The 22,473-nt window shown below is 39.2% G+C and overlaps 2 protein-coding genes across 7 annotated transcripts in view; one reads left to right on the top strand and one right to left on the bottom strand.

Annotated features, from left to right (window-relative positions):
• Nucleotides 1–22,473, bottom strand: part of CACNA2D3 (calcium voltage-gated channel auxiliary subunit alpha2delta 3) — a 1,184,653-nt gene that overhangs the window by 871,127 nt on the left and 291,053 nt on the right. The window lies entirely within an intron of this gene.
• PPDPF (pancreatic progenitor cell differentiation and proliferation factor) lies at nucleotides 16,558–16,819 on the top strand. The gene is made up of 2 exons (XM_037798487.1): nucleotides 16,558–16,690; nucleotides 16,728–16,819. The coding sequence occupies exons 1-2, from the start codon at nucleotides 16,558–16,560 to the stop codon at nucleotides 16,817–16,819; spliced, it is 225 nt and encodes a 74-aa protein (XP_037654415.1).

Here is a 22,473-nt window from a genome sequence, read left to right as displayed (position 1 = left end):
TTAATGGCAGCCATTCTAACCGGTGTTAGATGGTATCTCATTGTGGTCTTAATTTGCATCTCTCTAATAGCTAGTGAAGCTGAACATTTTTTCATGTGTTTCTTGGTCATTTGTATTTCCTCTTCAGAGAACTGTCTTTTCATATCTTTTGCCCATTTTATAATTGGGCTGTCTGTACTATTGTCATTGAGTTGTAGGATTTCTTTGTATATGCAAGATATCAGTCTTTTGTCAGATACATGGTTTCCAAAAATTTTTTCCCATTGAGTTGGCTGCCTCTTTACCTTTTTGAGAAATTCCTTTGAGGTGCAGAAACTTCTAAGCTTCAGGAGTTCCCATTTATCTATTTTGTCTTTTGTTGCTTGTGCTTTGGGTGTAAAGTCTAGGAAGTGGCCTCCTAATACAAGATCTTGAAGATGTTTTCCTACATTATCTTCTAGGAGTTTTATGGTACTTTCTTTTATATTGAGATCTTTGGTCCATTTTGAGTTAATTTTTGTGTAGGGGGTGAGGTAGGGGTCCTCTTTCATTCTTTTGGATATGGATATCCAACTCTCCCAGCCCCATTTGTTGAAAAGACCATTATGGCTCAGTTCGGTGACTTTGGGGGCCTTATCAAAGATCAGTCGGCCATAGATCTGAGGGTCTATCTCTGAATTCTCAATTCGATTCCATTGATCTATATGTCTATCTTTGTGCCAGTACCATGCTGTCTTGGCAACTGTGGCTTTATAATAAGCTTCAAAGTCAGGGAGTGTAAGTCCTCCCACTTCGTTTTTCTTTTTTAGAGTGTCTTTAGCAATTCGAGGCATCTTCCCTTTCCAAATAAATTTGATAACTAGCTTTTCCAAGTCTGCAAAGTAGGTTGTTGGAATTTTGATTGGGATTGCATTGAATCTGTAGATGAGTTTGGGTAGAATTGACATCTTAATGACATTTAGCCTTCCTATCCATGAACATGGAATATTTTTCCATCTTTTAAGGTCCCCTTCTATTTCTTTTAGTAGAGTTATGTAGTTTTCTTTGTATAGGTCTTTTACATCTTTGGTTAAGTTTATTCCTAGGTACTTGATTTTTTTAGTTGCTATTGAAAATGGTATCTTTTTCTTGAGTGTCTCTTCAGTTTGTTCATTTCTAGCATATAGAAACATTACTGACTTATGTGCATTAATCTTGTATCCCGCTACTTTGCTAAATTTGTTTATTAGCTCTAGTAGGTGTATCGTTGATTTCTCAGGGTTTTCTAGATATAAGATCATATCATCTGCAAACAATGACAGTTTTACTTCTTCTTTTCCAATTTGGATGCCTTTTATTTCTTTGTCTTGCCGGATTGCCCTGGCTAGCACTTCCAGCACAATGTTGAATAACAGTGGTGACAGCGGGCATCCTTGTCTTGTTCCTGATCTTAGAGGGAAGGCTTTCAGTCTCTCACCATTGAGTACTATGCTGGCTGTGGGTTTTTCATATATGCTCTTTATCATGTTGAGGAAGTTTCCTTCAATTCCTACCTTTTGAAGTGTTTTTATCAAAAAGGGATGTTGGATTTTGTCAAATGCTTTTTCAGCATCTATTGAGATGATCAATTGATTTTTCCCTTTCGAGTTTTTAATGTGTTGTAATACATTGATTGTTTTTCTGATGTTGAACCATCCTTGCATGCCTGGAATGAACCCCACTTGGTCATGGTGTATGATTTTTTTAATGTGTCTTTGGATTCGATTTGCAAGTATTTTGTTGAGGATTTTTGCATCTATATTCATTAGGGAGATTGGCCGGTAGTTTTCCTTTTTTGTAGCATCTTTGCCTGGTTTTGGTATTAGATTGATGTTAGCTTCATAAAATGAGTTAGGTAGTGTTCCATTTTTTTCAATGTTTTGAAAGAGTTTGAGTAAGATTGGTGTCAGTTCTTTCTGGAAAGTTTGGTAGAATTCCCCTGTGAAGCCATCTGGCCCTGGGCATTTATTTGTGGGAAGATTTTTGATGACTGATTGGATCTCTTTGCTTGTGATGGGTTGGTTGAGGTCTTCTATTTCTTCTCTGGTCAGTCTAGGTTGTTCATATGTTTCCAGGAAATTGTCCATTTCTTCTAAATTATCCAGTTTGTTGCCATACAGTTGTTCATAATATCCTCTTATAATTTTTTTAATTTCTTCAGGATCTGCAGTTATGTCACCTTTTTCATTCATTATTTTGTTTATATGGGTCTTCTCTCTTTTTGATTTTGTCAGTCTAGCTAGGGGCTTGTCAATCTTGTTGATCTTCTCAAAGAACCAACTTCTGGTGATATTTATCCTCTCTATTGTTTTTTTGTTCTCTATGTCATTTATTTCTGCTTTAATCCTTGTTATTTCTTTTCTTCTACTTGGTTTAGGATTGGTTTGCTGTTCATTTTCTAGCTTCTTCAGTTGATCCATTAGTTCTTTGATTTTGGCTCTTTCTTCCTTTTTAATATATGCGTTTAGTGCTATAAATTTCCCCCTTAGCACTGCTTTTGCTGCATCCCATAGGTTTTGGTATGTTGTGTTCTCATTTTCATTCGTCTCTATATATTTAGCAATTTCTCTTGCTATTTCTTCTTTAACCCACTGATTGTTTAGGAGTGTGTTGTTTAACCTCCAGGTATTTGTGAATTTTCTAAGTCTCTGATGGTTATTGACTTCTAATTGTATTCCATTGTGGTCAGAGAATGTGCTTTGAATAATTTCAATCTTTTTAAATTTATTGAGGCTTGTTTTATGTCCCAGCATATGATCTATTCTGGAGAAAGTTCCGTGAGCACTAGAAAAGTATGTGTATCCTGGTGATTTGGGATGTAATGTCCTGTAGATGTCTGTTAAATCTAATTCATTTATCAGATTGTTTAGGTTTTCAATTTCCTTATTGGTCTTCTGTCTGGTTGATCTATCTATAGGGGAGAGTGATGTGTTGAAGTCTCCCACAATTATTGTGGAAACATCAATTGCTTCCTTTAGTTTTGCCAATGTTTCTCTCATGTATTTTGTGGCACCTTGATTGGGTGCATAGACATTTACAATTGTTATTTCTTCTTGCTGAATTGCCCCTTTTATTAGTATGTAGTGGGCTTCTTTGTCTCTCAAAACATCCCTGCATTTGAAGTCTATTTTATCTGAGATTAATATTGCTACACCTGCTTTCTTTTGGCTGTAGCTTGCATGAAATATTTTTTTCCATCCTTTCACTTTCAATTTCTTTGTGTCCCTGTGTCTAAGATGAGTCTCTTGTATGCAACATATTGATGGTTCATTTTTTTTGATCCATTCTGCGAATCTATATCTTTTAATTGGGGAGTTTAATCCATTTACATTCAACGTTAAAACCGTGAAGGCATTTCTTGAATCGGCCATCTTATCCTTTGGATTATGTTTGCCATATTTTTCCCTCTCTCTATTAATATCCTTTATTGTACCCATACCGAATCTCTTTAGTATTGAACCTTTCTCCAAGTCTCTCTGTCCTGTCTTTGTTTCTCTGTCTGTAGGGCTCCCTTTAGTATCTCCAGTAGGGCAGGTCTCTTGTTAGCAAATTCTCTCAGCATTTCTTTGTCTGTGAAAAATTTAAGCTCTCCCTCAAATTTGAAGGAGAGCTTTGCTGGATAAAGTATTCTTGGCTGGAAATTCCTCTCTCTCAGAATTTTAAATATATCGTGCCATTGCCTTCTCGCCTCCATGGTGGCTGCTGAGTAGTCACTACTTAGTCTTATGCTGTTTCCTTTGTATGTGGTGAATTGCTTTTCTCTTGCTGCTTTCAGAACTTGCTCCTTCTCTTCTATGTTTGACAGTGTGATCAGTATATGTCTCGGAGTGGGTTTTTTTGGATTTATTCTATTTGGAGTTCGCTGAGCATTTATGATTTGTGTATTTATGTTGTTTAGAAGATTTGGGAAGTTTTCCCCAACAATTTCTTTGAATACTCTTCCTAGACCTTTACCCTTTTCTTCCCCTTCTGGGACACCAATGAGTCTTATATTCGGACGTTTCATATTATCTATCATATCCCTGAGGTCCATTTCGAGTTTTTCAATTTTTTTCCCCATTCTTTCTTTTATGCTTTCATTTTCCATTCTGTCATCTTCCAGGTCACTGATTCGTTGTTCAACTTCCTCTAGTCTTGTACTATGAGTGTCCAGAATCTTTTTAATTTGGTCAACAGTTTCTTTAATTTCCATAAGATCATCCATTTTTTTATTTAGTCTTGCAATGTCTTCTTTATGCTCTTCTAGGGTCTTCTTGATTTCCTTCATATCCTGTACTAGGGTCTCATTGTTCATCTTTAGTTCTTTGAGTAGCTGCTCTAGGTGTGTCTCTTCTGGTCTTTTGATTTGGGTGCTTGGGCTTGGGTTATCCATATCGTCTGGTTTTTTCATATGCTTTATAATTTTCTGTTGTTTTTGGCCTCGTGGCATTTGCTGTCCTTGATAGGGTTCTTTTAGGGTTTGTAGACCAGTTGAAGTCCTTATCTCTAATTTATCAGATCTACAGCTTCGTGGAGTACACTTTCTCTAACTAACCAGCAGGTGGCGTCCACGAGCCACCTGTTCTCCACAAGCCAGATCTCCCCTGCTTAGCCTTTTTGGTGAGTGGGGGAGTGAGTCTTGTGGGGCCCAATTGGTGTCCCAAGCTTGCGTGTGTAGTTGGTGTTGCCTGCCCTGTATGTGGGGCGTGTTTCTGGGCAGTCGGGGAGGGGGGGTGGCCCTAACAATCAAATCTCCCTTATGATCCTAGAGTTTTAAAGCTACTGCAATAGTCTAATCCTTCAGTTCAGTCCTGCCACAGTTTGTCTCTGCCACTGACCCACAAGTCTTTGGTATTGGCGTATGGCTCCTGAGACTTGCAAGTGGGCCCCTCTTCCAGGCCGTGCACCCCGGGTCCTCTGTTGAGGGATGACTGTGCTATGTCACAGGTGAGTGCCGTCCCCCCAGGGCAGTTCTGGGCTGCTGGGCTGTGTTGGGAGGCTCCCAGTCTGCTCAAATGATGGCTGAATGGGGCTCTGTTAATTCACACTGCTCCCCCTTCCCAGCTCTGGGACATTCAGCTGAGGTTGCAGGGAAGGCTAATGTCCACGCCCAGTTTTGTGGTGTGTGCCTGTTATTTGAAGCACTTCCGTCACACTGGGTTGTCTGGGGCAGCTCTGGGCTATGGGGCTGGCGATGGGCAGGAGTGTTTCCTGTCCACCAGGATGGTGGCTGTGAGCGGACACCCCCCTTTTCTTGGGAAGTTGTGTTGTTTAGTGAATTTTCTCAGCCACTGGATTATTGCCTTTTGTCTCAGAGCTCTCTTAGTTCTGCTCTTGACTTGACGTGCCCAAATTTCAATTCTTTGAAGCTTTCTGTATTGAGCTTCTTAGAGTAATTGTTTTAGAAAAAGCAAAAAGGATTTAAAAAAAAAAAAAAAAAAAAAAAAAAAAAAACGGCCCTCCTCAGAGATCTAATGGGTTATTGAAATGCTAATAGACGAAGCAACCAGGGCCATTAAGGAAAGGTGCCCTGGGCAGAGAGATCAGCCTTGCTTCGGGATTTGCATATGCGCCTCAAGGCCTGATCTCCGCCCTTCCCCTTTCTGTGTTCACCAGAACTCCAAAAATCCTCTGCTTTTACTTTGGAGCTTCTCGTGTTGTTTTCCTTCTATGCCCGTCTCCTCTCTGCTGGGCTGGCTGCTCTCAGAGTCTCTGGTGTCTGGCCTCAGTCTATAGATTTCGCTGATCTCAGCAGTTCCACGTTTTCATGAGTGTTGTATGAAGTATGCCCAAAGACAGATTGCTCTGTGGTGTCCAGTCCACGCAGTTCCTGGCTTTTTACCTACTTTCCTGGAGGAGTAACTAAAACATACAGCTCACCAGTCTGCCATCTTCCTAACATCTATTAATAGTTGCTAAACTAGTGTAGCTCTGGGGAAACCCCACAATAGAAAAGGAAAAAAAAAAAAAAAAAAACTGGGAAAATGTAGCCAAGGGGGAACTGAGCCAGAGTTGGCATGCTTTGCTACAGCACATGCCAATAAAGGAAACACACTTGGATTTTTAATGGGGTAAAAGACTCTGCTGTAATAATTCCTGCAAGGCAAAAAAAAAAAAAAAAGCAATTAAAAAGTTGAGCCCATTAAATGAAGTCTTACTGGGTCAGCCTGCCTTCTTCTTCATAAAAGTCAAGTTGCAGAGATCCAGCTGCTTGCATAAAGATTAATCTTTATCATACAAATCCATAATTCATCTGCACAACTTAAATAAATCCACACTGCCCAGATAGTTAGATTAACAGGGACTACAAAATACTAATTTTTCTTAGATAAACAGCAACAGGGCCATCGCTTGGTGGATCTAGAGGGATTTGGGAAGTAAACAGGGTACCTGTACAGCCCTCTCTGAAATCCCGAGCTTCCAGGCTCTGATGTGCCCTGGTACCTCTACACAGCAAACTCTGCAAGCCCTTTCAGGCCTGATGTCTTATCCCTCCCCGAGGCACAAACAGCTTGAAAGAGATATGGTAATGTTTAACACGAATTATTTAATACAATTAATTCTTCCAGGGGAAATAGAAGTGTTGATAAGAGATATTTTGCAGGGGAAGAACTTCATCCTACCTTTGGAATCAGTCCAAGGTAGCCACTGGCATCATCTACTGCCCATTAGGCAAAATCATTAGACCATCGTTAATGGAATACTTTTTGCAGGTGAAAAGCAACCAAGTTACCATCCGCAACAACAGCTGCCATTTATGTCACAGTTAATGAATACCAAGTACTATGCTAAGTGCTTTACATACATTAGCAGCCTCATTTCATCCTTGAAACTGCCAATGATATAGCGTTACCATGATATTCATTTTATTGCTGAGATAACTGAAACTCAGAGTATAACCACTTGTGCAAAAATCATTTAGCTACCATGTCACAGGGCTGAGACTTGAACCCATGTCTCCTTAGGCTGCTCTTGGCTGTGACCATTAAGGAGACTTAGGTAACCTTGAGAATTTTGAGAGTACTGCTCAGGTATTTTGTAGACAGTCCCTCAACTGGGATTTGTCTGATGTTCCTCTCATGATTAGACTGGGGGTCTGGGTTTGGGGGAAGAAGACCACAGAGGTAAGGTGCTATTCTCATCAACATCATATCAGAGTTACATATTACCAGCATGCCTTATCACTGTTGACGTTGACCTTGATCTGGTTGAGGCAGGATTTGTCAGACCGCCCGTCTTTATATAAAGTTACCCTTTTATTTTCCCCCTTTCCAATCTGTACTCTTTGGGAAGAAGTCATCCTGGCAAAGCTAACACCTGAGGAACAGGAGTTTTACTCCACCTCCTTGAGTGTATACATAAATTATTTGGCATTCTTTTGCCTGGGAGATTTGTCTATTATCCCATATTTATGCATTTATTTATTCTATTATTTATTTATATCAGTATAGACTCATGGGTATTGATTTTATACTTTAGGTTATAATCCAATACTGCTTTATTTATGAGTTTGCTCGATTTTTCTAGCTGTGACCACAGATGGCTTCTATGGTCTTTCGGCATACCCTCCTTATTGTGAGGTTTTGCTGGTTGGTTGGATGGTTGGTTGTTTTGTTTTATTTTTCTTTTAACATCTCCTTACTTTCTGACACCACAAGATGTTCCAGGCTCAAGTTGTATTTTCCCTGCCCCAGTCCTAGAATCAGTCATTGCTCCAAGAAGCCTGGTTTCTTCAATTGGAGACTGTTATTTGAAACCAAGATCTAAGTGTTAGGTATTTTTTCATGTTCATAAAAATACGTGCATGGTTTTATTTTCACCAGTGGTTCACCCATCTTTACCCTCCGGATAGAATCAATTTCTGTCTAATGTAGCCAAACAATACAACTGAAAATAAATTATATGATAATCAAATCAAGAACTTAAAGCTTTCGTGCCTAATGATCCCCAAGGTTCATTTGAGTTGAGAAGTGATTCAGACGACTTCTTTGCAGACAACTTCTTGGATTAGATTGTCAAGTAGTCCACTTTGTCCAGATTGCTCATTTTACCAATGTTATAAGAATTTTGTCCCAATGAATCAAAGGTACCATACTCCTTTAGAAAATGGAGCATGCAGAGTCATTGCTGCACTCTACCAGTGCTTTTACTGGACATGTTTCCAAAGAGGCAGAAGCCAATAAGGTAAAGCAGCCTCTTAAAAAAACGTACTCAGGAAGCATTCATATGTGCTGTCTAGAGTCTCTGCCTCTGTATAAGCTGTTCCCACGGCCTGCACTTCCTTTCCCCACCCCTTTGCGGTATTCATACTTGTTTAATGGGCAACCTCTAAGGTACTATCTATCTGCAGCCGGTGGTTGATTGTCCTATGGTCCCAGTTAATGACCCCATCTATCACTCATTCATTCTACAAATCCATGGGCATTAACTCTGTGCCAGGCTGGTCCACACCCCAGGGATACAAGAGTGAATGCTAACAGACTAAGCCCCTGCTCTTGTAGAGTTGACATTCCATACAGGAGAAAGCAAAATGCCAGATGGCAATAAGTGCTATGAAGAGAAGTAGAGTGAATGAGGAAGGGGACACACAGTCTCTGTTCAAGTGCCTCCTTATTAGACGGGACTTCCCTGACTATACTCCTACAACTCTCCCTCTTCTTATCCTACTTTGTCTTTCTAGCACTATCAGAGCATTCACTATATTGGGTAAAAATATTTTCTGTCTGTCTGTCTCCCCAGTAGACTGTCAGTTCCTTGGAAACAGGTACGGGTTAGATTTATCTCAGCAGTACAACATTTTGCAGAGAGCCGGCAGCCAGTGAGAATCTGTCAAACTCCAAGGCAACTGATGGGAATGAGATCTGCAAACAATAGAGGCAACACAGCTTTGTACCCTAATTCCATAGTTTTAAGTCTGTAACTTTGTTATAGCCTCTTGTGCCATCATAAATCAAAATGTCCATGGGCTCTACTACATCTGCAGTTCAAAGACTAAGCTATTCACTATTAGGAAATGACTTACAAACGATCTTCTGTTGGTCTCAATCCCTGGTCCTGTGGGTGTGAACCCATTTGTAAATAGGACCTTTGAAGATGTTATTAGTTAAGATGGATCTTAATCCAATATGGGAGAAGTCCTTATAAGCAAAGAAACGAACACTGAAAGAGGAAGCCACGGAAAGAGCAAGAAACCAGAAGTCAACATATTCCAGAGGAGAAAGGAGGGGACATTGCCATGTGATAGAAAAGCCAAGGCACCCAAAAGACCGCGAGCAGCAAGCTCCAGTATGCCACAGTCTTCTGGGAGGAAGCATCACCTGGCTGATGCCTCAATTTTGGACTTCCCTTAGCCTCAAAAACCATGCGCTAATAAATTCCATTATTTAAGCCAACCAATTGTATGGTATTTGTTTTTGCAGCTAGGAAACTAATACAGTCACACAGGGTAAAACTGTAAACAACTGATGAGAAAGAAACAGACCCTGGAAGCATGGTGAGGTTGGGGAATATTCTCACAGTGGGGGTGGAGGAGAGCTCTTCTGAAAATGATGTTTCTGAGAAGGAATCTCTTAAGGCCAACAGAAAGAAACAAAAACCCTCCCACATTCATCTTTTGTGACACGTTTCCTTATGGGTTAACAAATCAGCTCATGGTATTGTTACGAAAATTAAGTAAGATTGTCTGCATAAGTGTTCCTAGCCCAGGACCCAGGTTCTAACATTCCTAAAATAAGTGCTGCTGATATGAGAGCTGCAACAACCAACACTCACATGTTTACAAATATCACTACTCCATTTGCTAAACCTTTGGTGGGCACTCACTCAGTTAAAGCTCACAATAACCCCATGAACCAGATGCTATCAACACCTCCATTTTGTAGATAAAATCCCCAAGCTCCAAGAGGATAGGTAACACTTTCAAGAGCATGAAGCAGCAAGTGGCTGACGCAGGATCAGAACCCTCAACCTGTTTGAATCTAGATCTGAGCTCTTCATGTCAGACAGACATACATGGCACACCACTGTATGATATCTGTATGGTATATACACACATACATGTGGGTACACAGCTGAGGCCACCCCTGAGGCTACAGTGGAGGCCATTCCAGTAAGACATGCCTGTGCTTGGATAACGAGGCAGTGGGCCTGAGGGTCAGGGACTGAGCTAAGCCATGCCACATGGGAACAAGCAACCCTAAGTACACCAATGGCAAGAGGTCTCATCCAATGCAACAGCCTTGGCACTACTGCCTCAGTTTTTGTGAACTCCTTGCCCCCTGCAAGACAATCCCTTCCATTTGCCATGCAGGAGCATGATATTAGGCAGGCTCTCTGCCTCTATGCAATGGAATATGGTAAACATGTCTCCACAACAATGAAGACTGTAACCTTGTACTCAACAAGACTACGTACCACTGACTACAATGCTTGTGAAAGCCATTCAACAAGTTTTTATGGATCCAGGCATATATTACACACTGTAAATGTACAGTAGGTGAACAAACTGGACAAAAATGCCTTTAAACTTTAAGAGGGTGTTTTGGTTTGGTAAACCTGCCAGAATGCAATATTCCAGAAATGGGTTGACTTTTACTATGCAGATTTATTAACTTAAAATTTACAGTTCTTAAGCTGTGAAAATGTCCAACTCAAAGTAGCAATAGGACTACACCTGAACTCTAAAGACAGGCTGCTAGCATCCGGGACACCTCTGTCACATGGGAAGGCACATGGCCAGTGTCTGTTGGTCCTTCTGTCCCAAGTTTCATTGCTTTCAGCTTCTGGCTTCAGTTGCTTTCTCTCTGCTCTTCTGTGGGTCCTCTCCTAGCGCCTCCAAGGTTTTCCTCCAATCTTCTCTCAGTTTCATCTTAGCTTCTGTATTGTTTTATTCTCTTATAAAGGACTCCAGCAAAAGGATCAAGACCCATTTTGAATGAGGCAGGTTGCATCTTAATTCAAATAACCTAATCAAAAGGTCCCACCTACAATAGGTTTGTACCCAGAGAAATGAATTAAAAGAACATGACCTTTTCTTGGGTACATAACAGCTTCAAAATACCACAGAGGGCATGCTAGCAGCATCTCACAAACTTTATATAACATGACTAAACGTTAGTTACATGTATATATGAACCTCTCACTTACAAGGCTGATCCTGGACAGTACCTGCTCTCTAGTAGATGCTTGAAGAGTGTTTGATGAATCAACTAACACATTAACTAAAATACTGCTTTTGATTTTTCAAGGAATGGTGACAATCGTCACTTTAAAGGGTTCCATACATTGACCCAAGAAACAAGTACCATTGCCCCCATTTTCCAAATGATGGATCCATGAAGTTAGCTGGCAAAGTGAAGAGTAGACGGTAGGCTTTCTAATTCCCAGCTAAGGCACAGCATTGGACTTCAGCAAATAGAAATCCTTTAAAAATACCCAGATCCTTGGCAACTATGACAACTGGGACACCTATTTCTTAGAGACCCAAGCCCTAGACCTCTGAGCAACCCCTCTTGCCATCTCAATCTCAGGGTACCCTAAAGGCACCATGTGAAACCACTGACCACCCACCCAGATTATATGTTGGCAGAGTGAATTTTTTTTTCAAACCACATCCTGTGGCCAAAACACTCAGGCAGAACCCAGAAATGGACTCTATCCAAGTCACCATGTGTCCCCTTCACCATCTATCATGTTTACTGGGACTGGATATCTTTTGGCAACAGATTCAATTTATGTGGTTAAAAAGAAGCTTGGAAATTTTACATCATTTCATTAATCTTTATGTATTTTGTCCTATTAAGCAGCAGAGAAAATGTTTAGAGCTCAACTGAATGAATTAGCAATTAGCAATTATAATTCTTCCTTTTACAAAGAGATTTTCCTACATCTATCTATATAAAATATTGTTGAAATAAAAATGTCAAATCTAGATTCCTTGGCAAGATAGGAGGAATTTTATAAGAATGTAGAGGTGACATGTGGCTTGAATAATCTCTCATATGAATTTACTGTGTTTCTTGAGCTGTAAGTATAATCTGCTTAATGAAGCTCAACATTTGCAACCTGTCCCCCACTGAGTCCAGCAGAGTTCGCCTTGAGAATCCCCTGTGTGTAACCATGGCTCAGAAACTATTTACATGTTAAGATGAGCATTTCATGCATACATCATAGTCTACATTCTTCAAAATTATCTACGAAAATTATTATGCCTTTTCAGAAATTAATGACTCCCAATTTACCAACTTAAACATATATTTGCTTAAATAATTCTGGGAAACATTTTCTTGGATATTAGTAAGGTTAAGTCAGAAAGGAGAGTTCAGAGAGTATCATCTCATCTTTTGGGGATCCAAAAAAAGAGGGAAAAAAGAGGAAATACTCCACTGTCAAGAATGTGAGGAGGAAAATGAAATCTGGCATAATTTCCCAACAGTAAAACTACACTAACTTTTTAATTCCTATCTGTTTCTAGGACCAAAAACTAGTAGCACTAATAGATTTAAAATATCTTAAACCATAAGGCAGAAGAAAAATTTAAGCTGAATTATAGTCAATGCTGTGAGCAAGTCCGATGATTTTGGTTTGTTGTTGCTGTTGTTGTTTGGCTTAAAATTAAACTTACCTTGGCATAGTTTCCTACTTGCTAATACTTTGCCATGAATGATCTTTCTTCTACTCTGGGTTACTTAGAAGTACGGTATGTTGAAGTAGCAAAGAACAAATGGCAAGAAGTTACATTAAGATGAGAAGGGAGGCTTCTGCAACCTGCAGGCATCCAAATGATTAAAAATTCCCTCTGTGTTGAAATGAGTGCTCTAAACAGGATTTAATAGAATGGATCCCAGAACAGTAAATTTGGCACATTAAATGAAAAGCTTGCCAAGGCAACTGATACTCAAGGGGGAACTGGCATCTTTATAACTGGGTAAATGCCATGTGAACAAAAGAGTGTAAGATAAAAAGTGAGAATGAACCTAGAAAAATCAGTAAAATTTTCAAATTTCCTTAATTTGTCAAAACACTTTCTGCATAGAAATCACTAGCCCTTCAGGCCTTAACAAAAATCGAGTAAAACAGAGCCACCTGTCATGGAACTAAAGGCCCAAAGAAGCTGCTTTTCTAGTTTAAGAGAGATCCACTCTCCTCCCTGATACTTCAACACAGTACAAAGGCAGCCTCTGATACAGTGGGAGTCACACAGGGCCCTGGAGGTGTCTAGGCCACACAAACACGCAGGCGCAACAGGGCCCACATTCCCACTTGGGAGTCTGCCAGAGTCAGTAATTATCTGTTCAATCATTTTAACATCATTTAGTGGTACCCTGGCAAGGTAGTTTATATGCATGTCAAAACTCAAAGAGGTTAATCCCTCCATAAGATCACAGCCCAATTAAGTGACAGAGCCAGGATTTGAACTCAGGTTTCTGAGCTACCCATTATGGAAACCAAACAGGAGATCTGTTAAGGCTCAAGATGTAGACTTTTGAACAGGTCTCAGTTCTCTAATCTATAAAATCAGGAGAAGGGACCAAATCTCTTTGCACCCTCGTGCTTTGAAAGTCCATTGCTCTATTGCTTCTGACATATGGGCTGCAAGGTAGAAATTAGATCTTAGCAAAGGTCACATGTCATTCCCCAGTCACAAACAGTTCTTGGAACAAAATCATACCAAGAAGATACAAGCCAGTTCCACTTGATCCAAGCTTAGCTGGCTTAGAAAAACAACTTCTCTCAAGATTGGTGAAAGGGTGGAACGGTAAAGACCAAAAGAGTCCTGGGAAATACATGAACTGTTTGGCTTTGCTTTGTTCCCTTTGTCCCTCCACTCTTCAATCTCCTGAAGATCGCTAAAAGCAAATTCAATTTTGTAAAAGACTAAAAGTTTATCTTTTCTTATTCTTTCCCCAAGTCAACAACTTTATGGTTAAATGATGCAACTACAAGCTTAGAAGATTAGTGAAACTTCCTAAGTCATTGCCCTAACAATTCATTTTCCAGCAAGCACATAACAAGGAATCTATCAAATAGTAGAAAACCAGTGGTGGAAATTTCCCCCAGTACCAACCACCCAACCCTGAAGATGAAAAAGTAGCCCCTACTACAAAGTAACATCTAATTATTATCTAAAGACCTTGGTACTTTTCAAAATAAAAGCTCCAAAGCATTTCTACAGCATACTCACTTCACAATGAGATTTTACATAGCATCATGTCATGTAGTATTCACAATGACCCTGCAGACATACCTGGGCAAAAGATATTAGCCCCATGTTTTAGGTGAGATCTTGAGTTCAGAGCTCTCTCCACCAGATAACAGTTGCTTCCTACAAAGATTAAAAACTCTCCCTGTATTTTGCTTTCTGCTGTGATGGACTAAGTTGTAGCAGATAAATGATATGCTGAGGACAACTAGGAAATCTAAATCAAATAGAAATAACATTTATATGGATGAATCATAGAAGACTAACAAGGCAGCCAGGACTTGAAAGGCCGAATTTCTGGAGAGACGGGAAACTCACTGAGGTGAACGCAACATATGACACATCTTCTATATGACGCTTTAGATAAATAAAAATCTGATTAGAGAGAGGCCAAGAAACTAAACACAGTTTGCAGCAGTGTTGTGGGATTATAGAGAAATACTGGAGTTCTGAGTTACTAAGGCAGCCAGGAATCACGGGCCCAAGATCCTACAGTAAAGGGAATTAACAAGGAGGAGAATCTGACAGTTTGAGCCACTTACTTCTTCTAGGGTTTGATTTGTTTAAGTATCATGGGCAGAAGGCAGAGAAGCTTAAAAGAAAGTAGCTATCAATAAGCAGAGAAACTAAGCAGAGCTATCATCATCAGTCTCACTAGACTGGGGAGATAAAAATTGGAGTTCAGGGTCTATCAACATTAAGAAACCCTGGTTAACATCTCATGCTTTCAGTTTGGACCACTGAAGAACTATACCATAGGAGTTAGGGCAATACAGAAATAGACTGGCCACACAAATATTGACAACCAGATTCCCATCAGTTCAACACCTGATAGGATGAATGTGAGTTGGTCCTACTCTGAGTTCTTGCCAGAAGCTAAAGAAAATCCTCTGTGGAGAAATATATCAATGTAATGATCCTGCCCTCTACAATTTCTCATATATAATATCAAGCATTCGATCTAAAATTACTAGGCAGATCAACAGATAAGACCAAGAGAAAGAAACATAATAGAAACAGACTCCCAGTGATACAGATTTTGAAATCATCAGACACAGACTTTAAAATAACTGCAATTAATATGTTTGAAAAATAAAAGATCGTGAATTCCACTAGAGAATTGTTCCCTATAAAAAACAGACATGGTAGAATTGAGAAATAATAAGTGAAATTTAGAACACAACAGATTAGTTTAATAGCAGATTAGACTCAGCTTTAAAGAATATAAGTACACTAAAAGACAGGTCAATAAAACATCCAGAAGAACACAGACAGAAAGTAAAAGATGTAAAACATAGAAAAGTACAAAAAGGTTACACAGGGTATTGTGAAAAAGTAATGTTTTAGAGTCCAGAGGGGAAGAAGAAGAGAGAATTTGGTGAAAGCAATGTTTGAAGACATAACAGCTGAAAATTTTCAAAAACTGATAAAAGTTATCAAGCAATAAATTCAAGAAGCATTAGGGTTCCCAAGTAGAATAAAGAAAACTACACAAAAGCACATCAGAGTAAAATGAAAGGGAATATCTTAAAGCAGCTAGAAATAGAAGACATAATTTTCAAAAGAACATCAATAAAGCCAACTTTTTAACACAAATGATAGAAGACAGAAGACAATGGAAAGATATCTTTAAAGTGCTGATATAAAATAACTGCCAACTTAGAATGTTCTATTCAATGAACTATCCTCCAAAAGTGAAAGGGAAATAAATATATTTAAAGAGAAACAAAAATTGAAAGAACTCCTTGCCAGCAGAACTTCACTGAAAGAAATCACTAAAATTTTTCAGGCAAAAGAAAAATAATCCCAGATAGAAATACTAAATGCAGGAAAAAATAAAGAGCAACCAAAAAGGTAAATATGTACTTAAGTTTAAACACACATTAGGTGCACAAAACAAAAATAATAGTATGGGAATTTAAAACAACATAGAACTAGCATACGTGACACAAGAGACAGGAAAGGGGAAAAGGGAATTAAGGTGTTCCATAAACTCTGAAATAGTCTTAAAGTGTTAAAAGCACAACTTAAAATAGTCAAAGATGCATTTTGTAATTCCTACAGTTACCACTAAAAGAATAAAATAAGAATATGTAATTAGTAAGGTAGTAAAGGTAAAAATTAATGGGAATAACATAAAATGCTTGATTAATCCAAAAGAAGGCAAGAATAGAGAGAAAAGGTAACATAGAGGGCATGGGACAAATTCTATTAAATGTAAATGGACCATCCCCACCCCGGCGCTGGCTCTCTGTGGTAGAGCGGTTCCCTGGGCAAATGGGCTCCATGACCTAGCGACCCTTCGCCCCCTCCCCCGAAATCGCACACCGGGGCCCATCAGCGGAAGCCTCTGAGGTTTCCATCAGCCCACACGCAAGAGCATGGCAGCCATCCCCTCCAGCGGCTCGCTCGTGCCCACCCACAACTACTACCAGTGTCGCCTGGCTTCCACGTCCAAGAACAGCTCCTGCGGAAGGACCGAGTACCCAGGCAAAGCCACTCCCCAGCACCCTGGTCTCCTCTAGGCTGACCCAAGTCACTGGCGGGCAAGCTGCTTCTTCAGGAAGTCCACCCTCCCGTTTATGGCCACTGTGTTGGAGTCCCCAGAGCACTCGGAATCCCCCCAGGCCTCCAGCAGCATGATCGCACGTGACCTGGAGAGGAAGCAGCCCGGCCGCCAGCCCGGCCAAGCCATGGGGGACCCCTTTCCTGAGGGCAAGGCTCTGTCACTGCCACCACCGGCCGCCATCCTTCCGGAGGCTCCAGGCTCAGTCCGCCCCACCCGGCAGACTAGGAAAGCTGCAGTAAGCAGAAGTAGTTGGGTTCTTTTTATGTCAACAAAGCAAAACACCAAAAAGAAAGTTGAGGGAACCCCACTCTGCTCTCCAAGCCACAGTGAGCTTCCTTGACACATGTAACCATTCACCAAGTGCAAAATAAACCCGAAGCAGCCTTGATAAAAAGAAAAAAGTAAATGGACTAAATACACTAATTTAACAAAAGCAAACAAAAAAAAAGTATATTGGCTACAAAAATTAAAACCCAATTATGTATTGCTTAAAATGGAAATATATAAAAAATGAGACTCAGAAAAGTTGAAACTAAAAGGATGTAAAAAGACATAACATGAAAAATCCACCAACAACAAAAATCCGATGTTCCAATACTATTATCAGATAAAGTAAATGTAAAAGCAAGAAGATTATTAGAGATAAAGAGGGACACTGTACAATGATGAAAGTGAAAATACACCATAAAAATATCACAACTCTAAATTTGTATGCACCTAATAGCATAGCTTCAAAATAGATAAAAAAAATATGGGAATAATTAAAGAAGAAATAGACAAATCCATAATAATAGTGGGAAATTTTTAACATACCTCTCTCCATACTGTTAGAAAAGCAGATAATAAAGACATAGAAAGTCTAAATAACAGGGTAAACAAATTTGACCCACTGACACATAAAAACTGTGCCTCCAAAACTTCATAATATGCATTTTTTAAATATACATGGAACATACACCAAAATGGATTATATAGTTAGCCATAAAAGCAAGTCTCAAGAATGTCCAAAAGCTTTAAATCACACAGAATGAAATTAAGGTAGAAATCAATGATTAAAAATATAGAAAATTTCTCAAATATTTGACTTAACTTTCCCACCATCACCATCACCACCCAGAAAATTAAAAAAAAAAAAAAAACAATAATTCCAGACTCAAAGTAACATGGATTTCTTCCAAAAACTTAAGTAAATAAGAAATGCCAATATTTCAGAGAACAGAAAGAGGGAATACTTCCCAGCTTGGTTTATGAGGCCAGCATAATTTTGTTACCCAGATATGACAAGATATTACAAGACAAGAAGATTTTAGGCCCATATCCCTTATGAAAATATATATGGAGTGTTGGTTCCACAATGGCGGTAAAAGGCTGCTATAGTCCATCCCTGACATTGCTTACAACTAAAAACTCTAGACAAAATACAAAAACACAACTATGTAAGAATTTTGAGAAGTAAGTGGAAGCATACAAATTGTGGAGGGGAATCAAAACTTGGAGAAGCAACCCACAGGGGGGTGGGTTTCTTGGCTTTTTCCTTTGTCTCTCACGCCTCTGTCCCAAGGATGGTCCTACACACGGAGCAACATGGTTGCACAGATGGCAAAGATGCCAATAACAACCCTGCCTTTCTGGCCAGAGGAATGAGGAAAAGAGGTTGTTACTGGAGGACCAGAAAGCGTGGGAGAATCCTGGAGAAAAAGGAGTCAGAAAAGGGGACCACCTAATTCTGCCTATAAACTTGCATACATCTCAGACTAATCCCTGAACTCAGCATGAGCAGAACAAATCCAAAAGAGTGTAGAAAAAGCTTTAAGAACTGAATTGAGTTTTGAACCATAATCACATTTCCCAGTCTAACAATGAAGACTGGATTGAGACCTGAGTCACTGCCCACTGAAGGAGCAACTACATCTAATCAGGTTGATTGTATGCTAAAACAAAAACATCCTCATTTCTGGAGTTTACATAACATCACATCCAGAATGTTCAGGACACAACCCCAAATTACTTGATATCCAAAGAATCCGGAAGAAGTAATCAATTCCCAAGGGCAAATACAATCAGATGCCAATCCTGAGATGATCCAGAAGTGGGATTTTTAAACAGAAACTTTAATACAGCTATTTTGAAACAAACTATAATAAAGAACCAAACAAAAAATTTTATAATGAAAAATATAATATCTAAAATAAAACGCTCACTGGATGGGCTCAACAGCAGAATAGAGAAGGCAGGAAAAAAAAGTAAGCAACTTGAAGAGAGATCAACAGAAATTATCTTCTCTGATGAACAGATAAAGAAGAGATTAAGAAAAAATGACCAGAAATTCAGAAACCTTTGGAACAATATCAAAAGGTCTAAACCTTCATGTCACTTGGAGTCCCAACAAGCTAAGAGAAAGACATTTGGGCAGGGAAATAAATATTTAAAAATTATGGCCAAATTTCATAAAAGACATAAATTTACAGATTCAAGAAGCTCAGCAATTCAGAAACAGGATATAATCAAAGAAAACTACATCAAGGCAGATCACAATCAAATGACTGAAAAAGAAAATAAAGGAAAACATCTTGAAAGTAGCCACAGAAAACCAATGCATCACCTACAAGGAAACAATGATTCAAATTACCACAAATTTCTCATCAGAAACTATGCATTGCTCATCAGAAAGTACAGAGACCAGAAAACAGTGGAACAACATCTCTAAAATACTGAAAGAAAATAACTGTCACCCCAGAATTCTATGTCCAGTGAAATATCCTTCAGGGATAAAGGTAAAATAAAGACATTCACAGATGTAAAATTTAACAAAGGTCTATGAATACTGAAACTTTTTATAATTATATATACATGTTTTTGGATGCTGGGGTGTTGGAATGGCTGGAAGGAGGTAAATGACATGGTGAAACTATAGCCTATAGTGTCCTTTGGGATTTGCTCTATAGCTGCTTGTTGAATTGTTCCTTGAAGGTCTTCACCTTTCTGTATATACCTTGTATTGCATAATAAGGAAAGAACCTAAACTGTGGAGCTTTACATCAAGAGATGACACTTTTCTGTATGTATATTATATTTTACAATAATGGAAATGGCTGAAGTTGTAGAACTGTGACCCATGACATTCTTTGAAATCTGCTCTCTAACTACTTGTGAAATCATACATTGAAAGTTATCAGAAATCATACATTGAAAGTTATCACTGTTACGTATATATGCTAAAGTTCTCAATTAAAAAAAAAGACATTCACAGATTGTGCCAGTTTGGATGTGTTATGTCCCCCAAAATGCCATGTTCTTTGATGGAATCTTGTGTTGGCAGATGTATTAGTGTTGATTAGGTTGGAATCTTTGATTGAGTGTTTCCATGGAGATGTGACTCAATCAACCGTGGGAGAGACCTTTAATTGAATAATTTTCATGGAGCTGTTACCCTACCTATTCAGGGTGTTTCTTAATTGAGTTACTGGAGTCCTATAAAAGTTTTCACAGACAGAAGGAGGTACTACAGCTAAGAGAGACATTTTGAAGATGGCCGTTGAAAGCTGATACTGACACTTTGAAGAACGCACAGGAGCTGAGAGTAGAGCTGGAACACAACCTGGGATCAGCAGATGCCATCAGAGTGTCTTCCCAGCTAACGGAGGTTTTCCAGATGCCACTGGCCTTCCTTCAGTGAGGGTATACTTGGGTTAATGCCTTCATTTGGACATTTTCATGGCCTTCAGACACTAACTTTGTCATCAAATAAACCCCCTTTATAAAAGCCAATCCATTTCTGGTATTTTGCATAATGGCAGCATTAGCAAACCGGAACACAGATAAGGAAAATTTGTCGCCAACAAACCTGCCCTACAAGAAATGCAAACAGAAATTCTTCAGAGCAAACAGAAATGATATGCAAGGGAAACAGGTCTTCAAGCATGATGAAGAGCAACAGAAATGTTAAGTAGCTGGTGAAATGTAGTAGATTATCCTTTTTACTCCTACTTTCTTTAAAATTTGTATGAATGTTAAAACAAAAATGATAACATTATCTGGTGTGGGTTTCTGTATATGTAAATGGAAAATGTGTGGCAGCTATAGTTTAAAGGTCAGTAGGTAAAGGGACTTGCAAAAAAAAATTCAGTTACAAAATCCTAGTTTATAAAATATTAAACAATTAATCTATTTCAGAAGACTTCCATTTGGATGGAAGTCTGTAACTTTCACATAGGTGTAAAGTTCACATTTCAAACAACCCCAAATAACTCTCATTAAAACTACCAAGTTAGAAGCTCAAAATTATGACTATACCTCATGCAGATACACAATTTCAAAAGAGGTTGAGTTAATCAACTTTAAATGCCTAGAGGAGAATAAACTACAATCATAAAATATTCTGGTAATCTGTAATGGAAACCAAATAATTAATGGTATTTTTTCAGTCATGAATGGGCCATTTTAAGATCCTACCCTCTTTTCTCTAACATTCGCATAGTCCAGCCTGTGTGCTGTATGAAGGTAAGGACCCGATGATTTTGCTCACTATATCCCAAAACCCAGCAAAATGCCTGCCACAGGGTAGGTGCTAATATTTACAGAATGAATGAAAGAACACCTCTCAGGGTGGTTGTGAAAATGAAATGAGGGAAAGCATTTAAAGCGCTTTACCTGGTTCCTGTCATGAGCAGGGAATCAACATTGGAAACTGAATAGCAAACTCCTCCTCACCTCCAGCCACCCACTTTCTCTCTACCTCTGCTCCCCACCCCCCAAGGCCTCTCTTGTGCAAACTGCCAAATGCCTGACTTTCTTAGATGAGCCAAAGGTCAACAGCAGGAAAGACAGAAAGTCGCTCAAACACTCACTCAACAGATGCTCCCTGAGAACCTACCGTGGGTCAAGAACTATGCAGGGCTCCAGCAAGCAATGCAGAGCAGGACAGCTTCAGTCCCTGCCTTCCAGGAAAGACAGACACAGAAAGGAAACAGCTCACACGCACGTGGTTGTGACCAGAGCCAATGAGAAGACTAACTGGTTGGGTGGTCGGAGAGGACTTCCCCAGGGGCAGACACTTCTGAAGTGAAGTCCTGAAGCCCAAGGAACTTCTTCATGGGCAGAAAACTGCTGTGTGGGGTTGTAAGCCTCCAAACCTCTCTGTCTGAAAGAGGCCACAGGTACAGTAGGAAGAACACTGAATTAGAAATCAGCATGCCTGGGCTGTGGGCCTTCTTGGACCCATTGTCACATCCAAGGGTGGCTGGATTTTCTAAGCAAACATCTTTCATTCTTTAAGCACTAAATGAGTATTTTAACTCTTGTAAATTCAGCCCTATTTTGGTTAATCCTCATTTTTAAGAAACATTTTAAAAAGTTATTTATACAGAGACTATTAGATAACAATAACACACCTAATTAATGAGGCTTTACTGAAAACCTAGCTTAAAAGAGCAATTACATTCCAAATGTGCTTGAGGTCTGTGAGATGAAAATACAGTTCTGATCAGATCATACTGAAACATTCAAAAGAGTCACTAAGGAACAATTAATCCAATATTGAAATCAAAGGAGAAAACTGCAATTTGTTAATATTTTAAATAGCCCATTGGATGGAAATTTTTGATCAAAAAGTTGCTTGAAATTCCTTAAAAAAATAGAATAGCAAACACAATTTTAGAGATTGAAAAGGCACAGTTACCAGAATAAAATGCCAAGTGTAAAAACAGGCTTGAGGTTTTGTTAGAATATT

This window comes from Choloepus didactylus, chromosome 1, assembly GCF_015220235.1.
Source record: "Choloepus didactylus isolate mChoDid1 chromosome 1, mChoDid1.pri, whole genome shotgun sequence".
Classification (NCBI taxonomy): domain Eukaryota; kingdom Metazoa; phylum Chordata; class Mammalia; order Pilosa; family Megalonychidae; genus Choloepus; species Choloepus didactylus.
Note: the sequence above shows the minus strand (reverse complement) of the source record. Positions and strands in the feature narration are given on the sequence as shown.